This window comes from Bubalus kerabau, chromosome 1 (assembly GCF_029407905.1).
Source record: "Bubalus kerabau isolate K-KA32 ecotype Philippines breed swamp buffalo chromosome 1, PCC_UOA_SB_1v2, whole genome shotgun sequence".
NCBI classification, from domain to species: domain Eukaryota; kingdom Metazoa; phylum Chordata; class Mammalia; order Artiodactyla; family Bovidae; genus Bubalus; species Bubalus kerabau.
The window spans coordinates 51140928-51160274 of NC_073624.1; the positions used below are offsets into that span (position 1 = coordinate 51140928).

At 42.8% G+C, this 19347-nt stretch overlaps 1 protein-coding gene across 1 annotated transcript; it reads right to left on the reverse strand.

Moving 5' to 3' along the window:
- Positions 1 to 10653: 10653 nt before the first annotated feature.
- Positions 10654 to 11160, reverse strand: ASCL4 (achaete-scute family bHLH transcription factor 4). Its single transcript, XM_055569422.1, has one exon. The coding sequence runs from the start codon at positions 11158 to 11160 to the stop codon at positions 10654 to 10656; it is 507 nt and encodes a 168-aa protein (XP_055425397.1).
- Between the last annotated feature and the right edge of the window lie 8187 nt (positions 11161 to 19347).

A 19347-nucleotide genomic window follows, 5' to 3' on the forward strand; every position in this document is an offset into this window, starting at 1 on the left:
ACTTAGAGCACTCAGTAACGTAAATGGGTTTAGAGTCTGAAAGTTACCAATAAGTTAGTCATCTTAATGCAATAATTATTTTTTACTTGTGCCTCTGGGTTGGACCAGTGATCACTGTGCACAGATGAGTTAAGGATGCAGGTTACCTGTGGACACCGGAGGGCATTTGAGGATGAGAAACAGGCTTTAGGCAGGTGCTAGGTTCTCATCTCTAGAGATGAGGCAACACTGAGTATCTGTGTGGACTCCCTCTAACTGGGCTTTCCCAGTGATGTCATTTAGCAAAGTCTGCTTCCAGAACTGTGATGTCAGTGCAGGAAATGCTGCCGATCATCCAAGATACATGTTACATCCTCTTGGACACTTTGAAAGTCACTCTGGGGAGGGGCTGCTGCTGCTAAGTCGCTTCAGTCATGTCCGACTCTGTGTGACCCCATAGACGGCAGCCACCAGGCTCCCCTGTCCCTGGGGTTCTCCAGGCGAGAACACTGGAGTGGGTTGCCATTTCCTTCTCCAGTGCATGAAAGTGAAAAGTGAAAGTGAAGTCGCTCAGTCATGTCCGACCCTCAGCGACCCTATGGACTGCAGCCTACCAGGCTCCTCTGTCCATGAGATTTTCCAGGTAAGAGTACTGGAGTGGGGTGCCATTGCCTTCTCCGCTGGGAAGGGGAGAGGGGAGCAAATGAGGTAGAGAAATAGAAATGGTTTGTGCCATGGCATTTCTGTATTATAAGCTTTTCTTATATGTAGCATTTCTCCAAACTTGGCCCTATTAATGACCTTGGGAAGTAATAGTTAATATTTTGAGTTCAAAAAGAAAACTACAAACATTGTTTTCCTTGTTCTAAAGATGTCATTTTCTCATTTCAGGCAAAAACCATTTTAAAATGAATGTTCAAACAAAGTTGAAGTAACCAGCTGTTTTTATTGCTCTAAATGTTCTCCATGCCTGGGCACATGGACACAGCTGGGAATGCACTTTGATAAGGGACTGTCTGGTTTCACCAGACATGAAATGAGTCTTATTACTGTGCACATCTTTTTCATTCCTTTAAAGTCAGTAGGTTTATCAGTAATATTTTGAAAAGCACTGACAGTCACACATTGATGATGGACTGTGTCATTCCTGTCATCAACATGAGTCTGCAAAAACCAATTTATTAGACATAAAATATGAACACTCACTAATTTTCTAATTTTGTGAAATGTTTTGTGGAGCAATAAGGAACTGAAGATTCAAATATTGAAGTAAAATCTTGCAGATCTTAAGATGCTCCCATTTTGATCTTCATATAACCTTTAAAAGCTTACATACAAGATAACTTTTTTTTTTTTTAGGTTTTCCTATTTTGTTCTTGTTTTTTTTAAAGTTACTTTCTCCTATTTCTGAAAATTGCTTTTAGCATCATCTGTATTGCTGAAATGTTTACAACTCCCTGTGCCTGATATTTCAATACACAACTCACATTACCCCTTCTGTCCTTACTTCTCATTTATGTCCTTATTTTTGCATCTGCTCCATTGCTTGACTACATAGGATTTTCACATTGTTCAGAGAGCATGATTTGGGTCCATCTGGATCAGCTGAGTATGAAGATGCTATTAATTATTAATCAAGCACCTTGGAGTGTGCCAAGTTATTAATAGTTCCTGATCTTTAAAGGCTCTTGCTTTGAAACTAATATCTGAAGTACCAGTGATCTGAAGATCACTGGTATTTGTTGTAAGGAGGACATATCATAGAGAAGTGAGTGGTGATTGAAGTTGTACCTTGCAGATAGACGTGTAGTAAATGAAAAAAATACCAAGCCTATAGTAGGTGCTTTACACATTAAAAATCACCATTCCTGCTTGCAGTGTAGCCAACGTTTTTACCTATGGTTTTAGTCCTTAATGAATGAGGGAGGGCTAGGCAGGAGTGATGCCCTTACTCAGCCTTGAAGCAATTTCAGAAGACTGACCTTCTCCCCTCTGCTTCCCATTAGAATATGGGAGTAAAATCTCTGAGGAGGGAATGAAACTGGAGGGAAGGGAGCATTCCCCTTTAAACAACCATTAAAAGAATGACAGCCATCAGTTCAGTTCAGTTCAGCTGCTCAGTCGTGTCCAACTCTTTGCGACCCCATGAATTGCAGCATGCCAGGCCTCTCTGTCCACCACCAACTCCCAGAGTTCACTCAAACTCATGTCCATCGAGTTGGTGATGCCATCCAGCCATCTCATCCTCTGTCATCCCCTTCTGCCCCCAATCCCTCCCAGCATCAGGGTCTTTTCCAATGAGTCAACTCTTTGCATGAGGTGGCCAACGTATTGGAGTTTCAGCTTTAGCATCAGTCCTTCCAATGAACACCCAGGACTGATCAGATGTGACAAAAACTGGTTAGAACCAACTACCAACTAGATCCAAGATGGCAAAAGATTCAACTTCCAGTGGGCCTTGAGCCTCCATATATGCTTATTGTAATACATTAGCATATGCAAAATGACACCTACCAGTGCCATGACAGTTCCAGGGCCAACCACTGAAAGGCCAAAAGGTGGGCAGTGGCCCAATTCCTGGACATCGCTGCCTCTTCCCCATAATAATTGGGATAATCCTCCCACTCATTAGCCTGTGAAATTACCCAGCCTGTGAAAACTAATCATTCCATATTTCAGGACCTCTTGGCTTTTCAAATGGACTGTATTCTGTCTATGGAATGTGCATCTCTCTAAATTTGTTTGTTACCTATAAATAAACAAGCAAGCCAACAAACAAATGAGGGAGGGCGGGAGAAAGGATTATGTGAGCCATTCACTTGAATTTAATTAGGTTTGCATGGTAGGTATCCCTTCATTACAAATTGGAATGTAGCCTGAAAGATCAAGTAGTTTGCCGAAGGGCACCAACTAATGACAAAGCCAGGCATGGAGAACCAGGTATTTTGACTCCCAAGTTTAATTTTCTTTCTTTGACTGCTCCAAACGGCTGTTCTGATTGAGACTTGTCTAGTCATTTGAATCCGCATGGGGCTACTTTAGAATAGTAAAAGGAGAAGAGATGTTGGTTGAAAATCAGAGTGAAAAGTCATTGAATTACAAAAATCCTTGCTTTATTTTTCTTGGCCATTATTGCCACCTGAAAACATATTTATGCTTGTTTATTGACTCTTCCTCTTCCTAAAGTTAAGCTCCATGTAGGCAACTAGTAAATATTTTCTGATTGAATGGATGGATGTACAGATGGATGGATGAAGACCATCCATAGATGGTTTACTACCACTGATCTGTATGATACAGTAACTCCCTAAATTTTAGTTCTTCATCTTTAAAATGAAAGCAGCATGTAATACGTACTTCGTTGGATGGTTATAAAGATCAAATGAGAATATTACATAGAAGGGCCAACCTGCTATCAGGTAGGCCCTCAGGAAATGTCAGCTGACGGAGAATTTCTGTTACTAGAGGTCTTTTAAGAGAGAACAGGTATGCTTTTGCCCTGCATGGGTTAATCCTTCATTTCACTAAAACTCCTGGGGTTGAATCAGGTCATTTCCCAAGGCCCTTTTTAGTCCTGAGATTCTGAGATCTGATTCCTTCTTCAGAGGTGTTTCTACTGTTGGGGATATAAGAAATGTCTTCAGTGCCCCCCTCAAGGCTCGCTTTGCAGGCAAAAACCAGTTTGATTGTCTGGACACACTTCATCTGCCACTTTTTAAGTTCCATTTTGACCATGGTTAATGACAGTGAATAACCCAACAAGAAAAGGCTGCTGACAGGTTTTCGGCAAAGGACGCAGCTAAATAGCTACAAACGGATTAAAAATCATTCTCACCACCCAGAGAGCCTGTGCATAAAAACAAACACAACTCAGTGATGATGATCAAAGAGCTGGGAATGGTTCTACAGTTTCATGGACCAATAAAGCAGCGTCAGGCCCTCTGCCCTCTCCCAGAAGCCTGTCTTCATGATGGACATGAAAGGCTGGCAATGGCTGAAAGCGAAGGGTCACCAAGTGATCATTCTGTGAAGGATTCCACTGATCGACGTTTCCATCTAAAGTCTCATTCCCAAGGTGACAAGTGGGATTGTTACCCATTTTGGGAGAAGACAATGATACTTTGGGAGCTTTGAAGAAAACCTTTGTCTAGACAAACAGCTTGGAAAGCTGGTGAAATGCACCATCTGAAATGCGGCTGACTTGGTTATAGCTAGGTCATGCTGATTCATCCTATGAAATACCTTCCCCGACCTGATGGGACTTTGGTCTCAAATTCAGTTAAGGTTTATAGCACCTGGAGTCAGAGGATGAGTGTTAAGTTCAAGTGTCCTGATTTGAAGGTATGTTGTTTGGTTGCTAAGTCATGCCTGACTCGCAACCCCATGGACTGAAACCCACCAGGCTCTTCTGTCCATGGTGTTGCTCAGGCAAGAATACTGGAGTGGGTTGCCATTTCCTTCTCCAGGAGATCTTCCTGACCCAAGGATCGAACCCACATCTGCATTCTCCTGCATTGCAGGTAGATTCTTTTTTACCACCGAGGCACCAGGGAAGCCCTTTGAAGTTATGTTACCCATAGATCAGAAATGGCTAGGCCAAAGAAGCAGACAACATCTCTCCAAATCTAAACAGCCCAAGGGCATCTCAATTCTACTCCCCTCCAAACCCTGTTCCTTTTTCCTAAGTTATTTTTTCTTCCCCATGTCCAGATATTTCCACAAAGGGAAGAAAATAACGACTGTTTTTTTCGTTCTCACTAACCCTTGATACATTGCATCTCCTTTATACTGGTTCCGTAAAAGTTAGTCTCTCTGAGAATTTTATTTTTAGCCCTAGAAGCTACAGAAAAATAATAAATTATTGAGCATCTGTTATTTGCTGCCTGACTCAGGCAAGGTGTGTTGTGTATATTATCATTATCTCATATAATAAACACTGGTGAACTTTCATAGTTAATTATAATCACAAAATTATAAAATATTAAATACAAATATCATTTAAGTTTCTGTATCATCACAGGAGTTTGTGCAACTTTTTAATGAAGTCATTAAAAACTGAATTCCATGCTTTTGAAGCCAGACAGTTCTACGGGACAGTATTAAACTCGTACAGTCATACTTTTCACACAGCCCTTTTCTCATTGTCATCGCCGTTCCTACAAATGGCAGGCATTTGCTTCATCTTCTTCAATGATTTAAAACACCCACCTTAGTCTCAACTGGTTACCTTCTAATCTGGTGCCCTCCCAGTTCTTTAATATTGCCAGTTTCTAGGACCTTCACCTCCACCAGACTTCAGACTCCTTGAAAAACTTTGTCATCCATGAGCTTCTGTGTTGACTTGAACTGTTTGTAAGACCTCAAGCTCAGAACTGTCTTTGATGTGCCATGTTCTCCTCCAACTGGTCCCCTTTATATCATCCCAGCTCTCCTACTCTGTTCACTGTGAAGCATCTTGAAAGGGCAGTCTTTAGCCTTCCCTCTGCTTTGTCACCCCACTCCTTTCACAAAGGTCTCTGGAGATCTTTTAATGGCTAAATCTAATGGATCCCTCTCACATTTAAATCCCCTGACAGCTCTGACTCATATGATGCTGTCCACTCCCTCCTTGCAAAATGACATCTGCATTTAATTACCATGATCTCACACAGCCTGTTTCTCCTTCCAGCTTCTTGGTCCTCTTCAGAGACATTTTTCTTGTGCCACTCCTTCAGAGTAGGTCTTCTTTCCCTGGGAAATCTCATCTGCTTCCTGTTCAGTCACTAAGTCTGTATGCGTGTGCCTCTCAGCCTACAGCTGTCCTTGATTTCCCTCCAGACTGCACTGCCAGCATTTTCAACTGCTTGTGAACAGGAGTAACCTGTTACTAGAAACCCAGCATCTCCCAAAACAAGACGTGTCTCTTTTCAGCCTGCTTTCTCTTTTGCGTTTTTGACTTCAGTTGGTGAGAACTTACTAGACACATCTCTTAACTTCTTCCTCTTCCTCATCCACAACTCCATCCTCTATGAGTAGCCAAGACCTATCAAGGCTACTCCCACTTTATCTCCCAGTCCATCCCTTCCCATTCCCACCGCCACTGCCTTTGTTTAAGCCCTCACTTCCTCTTTCTTCATGATTGCAATACCCTGTTGGTCTGCCGCTTCCTACCACCAGAGTGATTCTCAGCCACAGCGCTGAACAGTTTACCTTCTCTCCAAGCCAAAAAAAACCTTTTTTTTTTTCTTTTCAATAGTTTGCCATTGTCTACAAAATCAAGTTATTTTCACCTGGCTCTCAGTGCCTCCTAGAACCTTTTCTCAACCATCATTTCTAATCTCCTGTTACTCAGGTTCTGTTCTCCAAATACAGTTCCTTGCTTAAGGCTACATCCCCCAATGACTTTCCTCCTAGTCCTCACCTCACTTGAAGCTAGAATAAGCCCCTCTTTTCTTTGTATCATAACATTTTTCATTTTGAACACCAGTTATAACACATAACCTTTTTTCTTCATACTGAGGTGAAATGGGTTCATTTTTCTTCCAGATCATAAGATTCTTCAAAGTCTACTCCACAAAAGATTATGAAGCTTGCCTTTTTAAAATGAAGCGTTGTAGTAGCAATTAGGATTCAGTAAAGCGTAAAAGGCTGCTCTGGGACTGGATCTTTCCAGTAGGAAGAGATGACACAGAAGCACAGAGCCACTGAGCTGTGTGGCAGGAAGTGGGCATGTCTCACCAACATCTGTTTCCCCAGTCTAGGATTTCACACAGAAGAAAGGCATCTTCCAGCTTGAAGGCCTAAAAGATCATGCAGTCCAATCTTCATGTGCTCTAGCATGGGGAAGTGAGATCCCTGAAGTTAGGGACTCGCCCAAGGTTACCAGATTGGTGAGAGACCAAGCCGGAGGGCAAACTCCCACACCCCAGGACAGCCCCTCTGCCTCTGTGCCCTCAGGGTGGGGGTAAGGTGTCACAGTTGTTAATCAGTGTTACGAATATTCCAAAAGTAATACAGTGTAAATAATTACTATATTTGGGCTGAGTATCCAAAGAAACAAGATCTTGAACGACATCAATGTTTCTCCTTTCATGAAGGCATCATTTCCCTAAAACTCCCATTCACTCCATTGCTTTTATGTCACTGGTTGGTAGTTGATTTTGTCCTTTTTGAGTCTGTCTTTTTTTTTTTTTTTTTTTTTTGAGTTTTGCCACACAGCTGCAGGATCCTAGTTCCCTGATCAGGGAATGAACCTGGATCCTCTGAGCAGTGAAAACTCAGAGTCCTAACTACTGGCCCACTGGGGAATTCCTGAAAATCAAATTGTTCTATGGTTAGGTGTTCAATCATAGAAAAGGGGAAGATTGAACATTTTAAGAGGTCTAATTCCTGGATTGGCATGCCTCCCTATGGCATTAGGAAAGTTGCAGAAAAACTGCCTGATTTTTCTTTCCCCCTTTAAAAAAAGTTACATGATTGACATGGGATTTAATTATTATTATTCCAAAAGGTTTCTCAAAATCATTGCTTTATTCTCAATAGGACTGAAAGCAAAAGTCTCACCAGATGTCTCTCAAGGCATTTTATCCAGAAAGAAAGTTCTCTTAAAACTGCTTTGCCCTCTCTCTCCCTTTTTAAAAAAAAAAAAAATTTATTTGGCCCCACCAGGTCTTAGCTGCAGCACTCGGGATCTTTAGTTGCAGCACATGGGACCTACTTCCCTGACCAGGAATTGAACCTGCACTGAGAGCTTGAAGTCTTAGCCATTGGACCACTAGAGAAGCCCCTGTTCTCTTTGTAAACTCATGTCTGCAAGGTGTAGTATATTTATTCATACATTTCATAACACATATTTTGAAGAAGTAAATGGAAAATAAATCTTTATTTCTTTTTTCCTGCATTGAAAGCAACCACATAACCTGTACAGATTAAGAAAATATACTTTAAAAAAAATTATTACTACTTTAGAAAAGAGAATGTCAAGGTGCCTGCCCATTAGCTGGAGCAGAAAAAAGGAATGAAGAGTGTTATTACCACCTATAGAAGGCTCCTGAGAAAAGTCTCTCAAGGTTCCCCAATGAACAGCGTGGTTAGTTCGCCTCTCCTGCAACTCAGCCAGGAAGGTACTATAATAACATGAGTGTTTCTCTTTTTTCTTTTTTTCTTGATTAGAAAATATATCTCACCTATACATACTTGCTTCACTGAAACTCCCACTGGAGTAAGAACCAGCTTGGAGAACAAAATGGATACATTACAGGAGTTTGTGAGAATGTAACTAAGTAATGGGTAAGAAAATAGCTGTTTCTTGCTCATTCAAACCACAAATCTCCACTTGCTTCTTAAGAAAAAGTAAAGCTTGGTGGGCACAGCATTTATCTGAGCAGCCAGAAACAATAGAATCCCATAATTCATCATGATAAATATGAATAATACTTTTTAACATGGATTCAGCATTCCACCGGCCATGTCTCCTGCTGCTGCTAAGTCGCTTCAGTCATGTCCGACTCTGTGTGACCCCATAGACGGCAGCCCACCAGGCTCCCCCATCCCTGGGATTCTCCAGGCAAGAACACCGGAGGGGGTTGCCATTTCCCTCTCCAATGCATGAAAGTGAAAAGTGAAAGTGAAGTTGCTCAGTTGCGTCCGACTCTTAGCAACCCCATGGACTGCAGCCTACCAGGCTCCTCCGTCCATGGGATTTTCCAGGCAAGAGTACTGGAGTAGGGTGCCATTGCCTTCTCCGTCATGTGGCTCCTAGAACATTACAATAGAAGATAGAATGCTAGTGAAGAGTGGTTTACTCTACCCTGTTTCTGAAACACTGAGGAAATCACACTCCATTTAGAGATCATTTTAACCAGGCCTACTCTCTGTAGGGCTAATAACACTACTAACTTAATCATTGGATTGTAGCTTGCAGATTACCAAGGTCTTTATGCTTCTGTGAAATAATAGGACAAGGAAGCTGAGTTGCAGAGAGTTTAAGGAGCATTTGCTCAGTCACCCAGTTAGCAGATGACAGGGCAAGGGAGAGCATGGTCAGAGAGAAAGCAAGCCTGGGCTTTGGGGTTAGGCCAATTTTGGACTAGATCTCAGCTCAGCTAATTCTTGAAACACTAACTACTGGGCAAGGCATGTAATCTCTCCCAGTCTTTTTCCTTTTCTTAACTCCAAATACGTATAATACCCACCTCACAGATTTATGAGAATAAATTGGACAAAATGTGAAAAGCAGCAAAATTTCTGAAAAGATGTTCATTGCTTGTTAGCATCCCTTCATTCATATATCTGAAGAAAGGGGGTAATAAAACCTACCTCAGTGTGGAACTTCAGTGAATACCTGGAAAAGGCTCACCCTTGTTAGTTTCCTCTTTCATCCTTTTCCTGGTTCCTCCACCCCCTCACCCCCTTATTAGCAAAGCTGTCTCTGTGGAAAGGGGAATGCAGCACATTAGAAAACTGGAGAGGAAGCTTATCTTCACATGTCAACAAGCATTTGACTTACCTACTGAATTTATAATTGTTTCTCAGGAAAAAAAAAAAAAAAAAGACCAGAATTAAGTATTTTTAAAAGACTGACAAAGTCTTTCAATTTCAATATAGTTGAAAGCCCTCAAAGTGATAGAAGTTTGAGAATGCACCAGCCTCCATCCCTCCCTCCCCTTCAACCTGGTTGAAAGGAGCACGTCCTTTTCCTTTTCCTATTTTACAGTCACAGTGTTACTTTAACTGAAGGTTAGGTGGAGTGAGAACAAGGGGAGATGAAAATGGACAACTAAGAGGAGAAATAAGTTTTCATACAAATCTGAGTTCTCTTCCAAAAAGATCATTGATACTAACATGTTATTATTCACTAAATACTATGAAGTTTCACATGGCTACTTTTTGATAAAACAGGATGTTTCAAATATGTATTTTCTAGTACCAACGTTCAGCACGCTCAGTCAACAGCACAGGCTGGTCTTGCAGGCTCTGGCAAATGTGTTTTCAAGTGTCAGCTTAGGATCACCTTCATCCAAAGCATGGTGTCATTGCATTTCTCATCAATTCCCAAAGGCAGGAAAACCGTTTCTCTCATCTTAGGGCTGTCATTTAGTTAGCTAGTTCGGAAAGTTCTTCTTCGGTTATTGGTTGAATTTGTTTCAGTATTTACATCGCTAATTTACCCACCCCTGCTGACTGTGGCAAATTACCGTTTTGAGCAGTTCAGAGTCTGGTACGTGCATAGTTGCTCAGTCTCCTCTGTCCATGGGATTTTTCAGGCAAGAATACTGGAGTGGGTTGCCATTTTCCTCCTCCAGGGGATCTTCCGGACCCAGGGATCAAACTAGCATCTCCGGCATTGCAGGCAGATTCTTTACCCGCTGATCCATCAGGGAAGCCCTTGAGTCTGGTACAGCTTTTATTTGATATAGGCAGAGTTTCATTAGCATCTTTAAGTTGCAGGCACATAACAAATAAGGGGTGGTGATGGTGGAGTGTGGATGGAAACAAATAGAATATAAAAATCTTTTTTCTCCCTAGAGCACTCATTTCTATTTACTAAGATTTATTTCTGGAGAGCTGGGTGGGGGTGGGGGGGAGGAGTAGATAGCAAATGCAAAGTACCTCCGGAGGGAACCTTAGAGCAGACGCCAAACGCACGCAGAGCCGCGGGAGGGGGCTGGGCCGGGGGGGAGGGGGTAGCGCTCGCTAGCTGGCCCCGTCCTCGGGCTCGCTGCTGGGCGAAGGCGCCGATGAGGCCTTGGACTCGCCGTCGCTGTTGCATTCGGCCCTCCGCGAGGAGCCGGCACCGGCCGCACCCTCCTGTTCCCGTGCGTGGCGCTCCAGCACCTCCTGGAGCTGCTTGATGTAGCCGATGGCAGCGCGGAGAGTCTCCACTTTGCTGAGGCGCTTGTCCGCCACCTCTCGGGGCAGGTGGTCTCGGAGGCGCGCGTACCCCTCGTTCACGCAGCGCACCCGCTGCCGCTCGCGCTCGTTGCGCTTGCGGAGGAAGGCGGGCTTGAAGGCACCGTCCAGCCGTAGGGGCAGGTAGGGCCGCCTCGGGGCGCCGCCGCCGCCGAGCGCCCGCTCCCAACTCACGGAGACTCTGAAGGAGTCCCTCATGGGGAGGCGGGGCAGGGACCTTGGCACGCCCAGAGGTACCTGGCGCAGGTGATGCGGCAGGGTCAGCAGTCCGGCCTGTGGACGTTTCTCCATCATTTGCCAAAAAGAAAACCAATCACCCCAGAGATGAATCTCCCAGCAGAAGATGAGACTGAAAATTTTCAAAGCGGATATCCTGGTCCATTCAGACTGCCTGATACTGCTGGTCAGCTTTTGGAGAAGTTTCTGGGTCCGGAAGCTACGTTTCAGAACAAGCTTCAAGAAAACGTTGCAGGATTCCCTAAGTTCATTGCACTCCTCGATCTTTTTATAATGATCCAGGCGGAGGTGATAGGCAAAGATTTAGGAACCCCTAATCCACACTTCAAACCACCTCTTCCCTTCTGATCTTCTTATTTCAAAAGATAACAAAAGGGGTTCCTCTCCTCGGTCCCGTGGCCTGGAAATGAGAATGCACACCAAACACTGAGTAATCTTCCAAAGCCACCAAAAGCTTTGCAATTACTGTAATCCACCGCTCTGGGTCTTCATGAGCACAGGAATCTTCAAGGTTTCAGAAGAGCTCCTCCCAGGAACCAACAGATCTACTGGCGGCTGAGCGAAAGTTTACCAGAGGCTTTCTCCTTGAAAATCAAAACTTGACTGCCCTTTGTGGTTTCCGGGGTCCAGGGCTAATGGAAGGAGCTTTTAGACTGTTTGCAAACTTACACTTGCCCTTTCATTTCTGGAGAGTTGGAGAGAAGACCTCATCAAAGGGAAGACTGCTCCCTTGTGGTTAAAAAATGTGTCAAGTCAGGGAGGACCTCGGGGAAAGTTTGAGGGTTTTCTTCTCCTAAAGTTTGAGCGTTTTCTTCTCCAAAATTTTTAAAAACCCAAGTAGACATTTTTTGAAGCGAACAGAAAAGAAATACACTTTAGCAACAAATATATGTGTCTGCCTATTATTATGTTGAAGACTGGGCGGTGATGTATTTGTGCTACTTTTTAAGAGCACATCAAAAGGCTGAGCAGTAACAAACACTTTTAGCCAAAGTTATTTCTCAGTGCTTACTGTAAACACAGCTTAAACACTGCTTCCAGACCTCTTCTAATCCCACCCAGGATATAAGGACATCATCTCTCCATAGTGTAAAGAGTATATTTCTATTGTGTTCTTTTTGTTTAAAAAAGAGAGAGAGAGAGAGAGATGCAATTTATTTTCACCCTTGAGGGTGAGAAAGCAACATTTGAAAGCCTCATTTCCAAGGAGAAAGGATGATGGCTTTGAAGACTGTCTTTTTAAAACATAACTAAAAAATGAATAATTAAACCACCATGTTGGTGAAGAGCTTTGAAGATGAAAGTGTCATTAAAAATCCAACTGTACTGGTTAATGTCAAAGAATGTGTTATCACACTGAAAATCAGATTTCCTGTTCTACAAACCAGCACATTAAAGGCAGCTTCTACTTTAAAAGTCCAACTTAAAAACAAGAGAAGCAAAACCCCCCTACATTTATAATCAGACTTTCTGCCTGTTCCTCAGGAGCCAAGGTGTCACCCTAACATGCTTTTTTGACAAGTCCTATGCGTCCCTGTTTACTCTAACTGATCAGCCCGAAGCAATTGGAAAAGTGCTTCCATCAAGGCAAATAAAATAGAAATAATTATTCCTTTCAAGCATAAGTTAGTCACATTTTAAAAGGTGTAGCTTCCTCTGAGACTTATACCAGCAAACAAACTAATATGTCATCTTGATTTCTCAGGAGAGTAGAGACCCATTGGGAAAGGCTTACTGGGCAAAAAGCTCACCAGAGAGGCAGAAATTAGACCACAAGTTGCTTTTTGGCTGTATCAAAGCATGACTCTTAGCCATTATTCTAAGAGTGATGGGAAATAAATATGGCGTTTTGAGCAGAGAGATGACATGGTAAAGTTTTTTTTGTTTTTGTTTTAAAGATCACTGCCAAATAGAGAATAGATTGGAGGGGAACAAAAGAGAAAATGCTTACAGATACCATTTTTCATCTTCAGATTGGCAAAAAATTAAAAGATTGCTAACATCCAGGACAGGCAAGGATTTGGGTAAGTGGCAGAACATACATTTCTACACGCTTTGGGAAAAGTAACTGCTAACATTAATAGTACACATCACATATCCTATGACTTAAGATCCCTGCAGTTTTATCCTGCAAAAATAAATGCACCAGTGTGGATTTACATATAATAATATTTATTGCAGCATTGTTTACAGTGATTAAAACAAGAAAACAAATGGAAATAGGCTAGATGTCCATCAATAGGGAAAGGGCTAATACTGTTAAGATATTATGCTATTAAAAATAATGGATTAGATCTATACATAAGAAGTTGCAGAGATGTCCACCATAACGTGTTAAGTGAGAAAAAAAGCAAATGGTAGAGTTAACACACAGCATGAACTTAAAACAAACTGGATGATGCATTTGTCTTTATATGTGTGTGAGCACAGAGGAAAAAGGTAGAAAGACACATACTAAACTAAATTGGATTGGGGATAGGAGGGTGGTTCATTTTACTTTATGGATATTTCTACTATTTAAATTATTACATTCAGTTCTAATGAGGTGGATGAAACTGGAGCCTATTATACAGAGTGAAGTAAGCCAGAAAGAAAAACACCAATACAGTATACTAACACATATATATGGAATTTAGAAAGATGGTAACAATAACCCTGTGTACGAGACAGCAAAAGAGACACTGATGTATAGAACAGTCTTATGGACTCTGTGGGAGAGGGAGAGGGTGGGAAGATTTGGGAGAATGGCATTGAAACATGTGAAATATCATGTATGAAACGAGTTGCCAGTCCAGGTTCGATGCACGATACTGGATGCTTGGGGCTGGTGCACTGGGACGACCCAGAGGCAGGGTATGGGGAGGGAGGAGGGAGGAGGGTTCAGGATGGGGAACACATGTATACCTGTGGCGGATTCATTTTGATATTTGGCAAAACTAATACAATTATGTAAAGTTTAAAAATAAAATTAAAAAAAATAAATTATTACAGAAAACAAATATTACTTTTGCTTTTCTCTGATCTAGTGAAGTTTAAAATACTAAGATAAAATATATAAAAAACTCAAATGATAGTCTGCTGCTGCTGCTAAGTCACTTCAGTCGTGTCCAACTCTGTGCGACCCGATAGACGGCAGCCCACCAGGCTCCACGGTCCCTGGGATTCTCCAGGCAAGAACACTGGAGTGGGTTGCCATTTCCTTCTCCAATGCATGAAAGTGAAAAGTGAAAGTGAAGTCGCTCAGCCATGTCTGACTCTTTGCAATCCCATGGACTGCAGCCTACGAGGCTCCTCCGTCTGGTCTGACGCAAATCAACAGATTTAAAACATAATTTAAAGTGCTTGAGCCAGGTTTTCTGGCTTCTTAAAAATTCTCTCTCTGAGGAATAAATATCTACAGGATTTTTTTCCCCACTACTAATTTGTTGTTATTTAGTGTCAAGACTCAGAGAAGGCAATGGCACCCCACTCCAGTACTCTTGCCTGGAAAATCCCATGGACGGAGGAGCCTGGTGGGCTGCAGTCCATGGGGTCTCGAAGTGTTGGACACGACTGAGCGACTTCACTTTCACTTTTCACTTTCATGCATTGGAGAAGGAAATGGCAACCCACTCCGGTGTTCTTGCCTGGAGAATCCCAGGGACGGGGGAGCCTGGTGGGCTGCCATCTATGGGGTCGCACAGAGTCGGACATGACTGAAGCGACTTAGCAGCAGCAGTGTCAGACTTTTGTGACCCCAATGGACTGTAGCCTGATAGGCACATTTGTTCATGGGATTTCCCAGGCAAGAATACTAGAGTGGGTTGCCATTTCCTTCTCCAGGGGATCTTCCCAACCCAGGGATTGAACCCTTGTCTCCTGCATTGCAGGCAGTTCCCTTACACTGAGTCACCGGGGAAGCTCTTTCCACAACTACTACCACAATCAAAAATAGTCAGATCCTGATCCCATAGTGGTGTCTTCATAGGGTGTAGTAATATTATGATTACTACATGGTCTACATGGTAGACAAAGAATGCTGACACTCTTTCTCACACTTTTTGAAGGTGCAAGTGCTTTGGAAATAAGTGGTTTTTCCAAAGAAAGAAGCACTGTTTTACTCGCATGATGTATGTATATGTGGTGGGGGTAGGGTGTCTTGGTCTGGGGAAGGAGCTGCCTTCTTTTTTACACAAGAGATCAAAAGAATAGCTTCTGACTTCCAGTCACTCCCCAGTCACTCCTCAGTCAGTTTTGATCCAGACAAATGTTCTCTCCAACTTTAAAAATGTCTTTCTTAAGACTGGCTAGATCAAGTTACAGATATGCAAAACTGCCAAGAATGCTTAGGGCTAGGTTTGTGTAGTCCAATTTAGATCTGCTTGTAAAAGGGGGAATAGGATTCCCCCAAACGTCAGGCTCCGTAGATTTAAAGATATCTCTAAGGCCAAGGAAACTAACTTTCCACCCCTAAGACTCAGGTGGGTCCCTTATCACCTGCTTTAAGCATGTGGGGTTAAGAGACCTAGACTGGCTCTTTTTATGAAGTATTTGATATCATATTGTAGATTTTGGTTTCCTAAACCAATGGCACAGAGGGATGCATCTTTCTGGCACCATACCTGCAGTTTGCACCAGCTGCCACAGGGGGAACAGGGAAACATATTTTATTACCTCGTGATATAAATAAGATTTAGGCTTCCCTGGTGGCTCAGTGGTAAAGAATCTGCCTGCTGATGCAGGAGATGTGGGTTTGATCCCTGGGTGGGGAATATTGCCTGGAGTAGGAAATGGCAGCCCACTCTAGCATTCTTGTCTGGGAAATCCCATGAACAAAGGTGCCTGGTGGACTTTAGGTCATGGGGTCACAAAAGAGTTGGACACAATGACTAAACAACAATAAAGGATAAATTAAAACCTAAAGCTTAAAAAACCTTACCATATAGATTTAAATTCAAAGATACCAACATCAACATTTTTTTGGTTAAACTCCACAGATTATTCCCTGCTGCCACTGTCTGTTGCCAAGTCGCTTCATTCGTATCCGACTCTGCTACCCCATAGACGGCAGCCCACCAGACTGCCCCGTCCCTGGGATTCCAGGCAAGAACGCTGGAGTGGGTTGCCATTTCCTTCTCCAAGATTATTGGAGATTATTCCCGCCCCCCTCCCCCACCCAATTTCTGATTCTACTCAGTCTCAAATAGAGGTGTTGTACTGCCAAGACTGAGCAAAGTCAGGCTCCTTCAGCAGTTTTAGCCTAGGTGATCAGCCACTGAAATTCGTGTAGCTTCTTAAAATCTGAGGAATGGAATTAGTTCAGCCACACGCATGTTCTGCTTTTTTAAGTCCATACAGCACACAAAATTATCCTAGTTCTAGTCCCATACCCACTCCATTTTGAAAACAAGCCATTCTGCAGCCCTTAGAAAAGTTAAACCGAATACATGGAACTTGTTATTGTTCTTCAGTTGTCCAGTCGTCCCACTCTTTGCAACCCCATGGACTGCAGCATCCCAGGCCTCCCTGTCCCTCAACATCTCCTGGAGTTTGCTCAAGTTCATGTTCATTGCATCCATGTTCCAAACACCAGTGCTTACTCTTTTATACCCATGTAACGGTTTCCAAAGTTCAAAGCAGGAAATCAGTGGTATCCAAGAAAATGCAGGCAGCCTCTCAGAATGGCCATCAAATACACCATCCTAAGAATCAGTAGCTTAAGACAATAAACAACATTTAATTCTTGAGCCTGAGGGGCAAAGATTTAGGCTGAATTCTAGTATATGTCTAACATGCAAACTCAGAATCAAGGGGCAGAAAACAGCTTTTTCTCTTTTTCCTAGGATGATTGAGCTATGAAGTCTCTTTGCAAAGGGCATGGTTACAAGAGGAGTGAAGAACTGGGGCCAGTAACATAATCATTAGAAGATAAAATGACACAATTTAAAATTATACAGTTTTAACTAGGGACACTTCAGGGGCTCATTAACCACATGTGGTTAGTGGCTCCCATACTGGACCATCCAGTGCTAGAGTCACTGGCCTCCTTGCAGTTCCTCACACTTACCAGGGATTTTCTTGCCTCTGGGACTTTGCACTTGACGTTCCCTCTGAGTGAAACATTCTTCCAAACATGCGCATGGGTCACTCCCTCATCTCCTTTGGTTCAAATGTCACCTTTTCAATGACAGTTTTTCTGTCTACTGTATTTAAAGTTCCTGCTGCTATCCCTGAGCACTTTATAGCTATATTCCTTGCCATATTTTTATGGTATTTATTGTTATCTGGTATATTTTATATTTAATTACTTGTTTATTGTCTTTCTTTGCTATAATGTAAGCTCCATTGTTGTGGTGGTTTGTTGTTTAGTCGCTCAGTCGCGTCCAATTCTGGACTGCAGTGTGCCAGGCTTCCCTGTCCTTCATCATCTTCTGGAAAAGTTTGTTCACACTCATGTCCATTGAGTCAGTGATGCCATCCAACCATCTTGTCCTCTGTCACCTGCTTCTCCTTCTGCCCTCAATCTCTCCCAACATCAGAATCTTTTCCGGTGAACCAGCTCTTTGCATCAGGTGGCCAAAGTATTGGAGCTTCAGCTCAGTCCTTCCAATGAATATTCTGGGTTGATTTCCTTTAGGATGGACTGGTTTGATCTCCTTGTAGTCCAAGGACCTCTCAAGAGTCTTCTCCAGCACAACAATTTGTTAGCTTCAATTCTTTTCTTTTTTATGGTCCAGGTCTCACATCCGTACATGACTGCTGGATATTTGTTTTGCAAATATTTTCTCCTTATCTCTGGCTTGATGTATCATTTTGTCAGCAGTGTCTTTTCAAGATCAAAAGTTTTAATTTTAATGAAGTTGAATTTGTCAAATTTTTAGTGGTTCCTGATTTTTGTTCCTATCAAGATTGTAAAGGTTTTCTCCTGTATCTCCTTCTGTCAGTAACATAGTTTTAGCTTTCATATTTATCTGGTCTGATGCTTACATTGTTGTTGTTGTTCAGTTGCCAAATCGTGTCTGACTCTTCCCTACCCCGTGGACTGCAGCATGCCAGTCTTCCCTGTCCTTCACCATCTCCCAGAGTTTGCCCAAACTCATGTCCATCGAGTCGGTGATGCCATCCAATCATCTCATCCTCTGTTCCCCCCTTCTCCTTCTGCCTTCCATCTTTCCCAGCATCAGGGTCTTTTCCAATGAGTCAGCTGGCCAAAGTTGACCAAAGTATTGGAGCTTCAGCTTCAGTATATGTTTACATACACTTCTGAAATTAAATAATTATTCAAAAATAATAGGCAGAATGGAAAGCCAGAATGAAATTATTTAGCTTTTATAAGACATCATCATTCCCTAGGCCCCAGGTTTGATGTGACATTTTAGGGAAAAGTGTCTCTCTCTTGTGATATGAAGACTTTCTTGATTTAGGTTTCTATTTGTCCTCAACAAGTGAGCAGAACCAATGGGACCTGCCAAATGTTCAGTGATTAGTTCCCTCAACTTCTCCTTCTGAGAAGGAAGGGAAATATTGTTAGTTGACTCCTCTCTAGGCTCTCCTACAAAACACTGTATATGCCTCTGTTTTCACATGAGACTGAATTTTCAAAACTCATCAGTCCCCACTATATTGCAAGCTGTTGAAATGTACGTTTGAGATGTAATTCAATGTGTCTTCTGAATGAAAGGAGGAATTCCTGGGTCTCTTTTATTCCGCTGGTGAAAGGAGGCTACCAGGTAGTGTGTTATAGACAATATCCAATCCTTGCGAATTTGGGACCATTTTCCTTTAAAGCCATCTCAGTATCCCTAGGGTTTAGCAAAGTGCCTGGCTTGCAGTAGGGAAAGAATGGCAAAGAGCGAATGGAAAGGTAATCTGTACAAAAATCCCCAAAACCACCCTTTATGACTTCAAGCAGGGAAATTGAGAGACCTTCAGGTGTAACTTGTGACAAATATTTTTGATACAATTCCAATTCCTCCTAGACAACACCGCCAACATAGCTGGTTAAGTCCCTTATTTCAAATCTTGTAGGCTTGCGTGAACCCACGCTTTCCTAACTGAAGGATGCCACGAAGACCGAAACCCGAAGTCTGGGGGATTTTTGCGACTCAGAATCTGCTCCCAGGGCTCAGGCCAGCCCCGGTTGCTTAGCAACGGGGTCGATTGCTCGGCGATCGATTCGACCGGTCCAGACTGAGACGCGGCGCTCCAGGCCGAGCCTCTCACGGCCCGCCCCCTCCGGCCAGGGTCCCCGCCGCGCGCAAG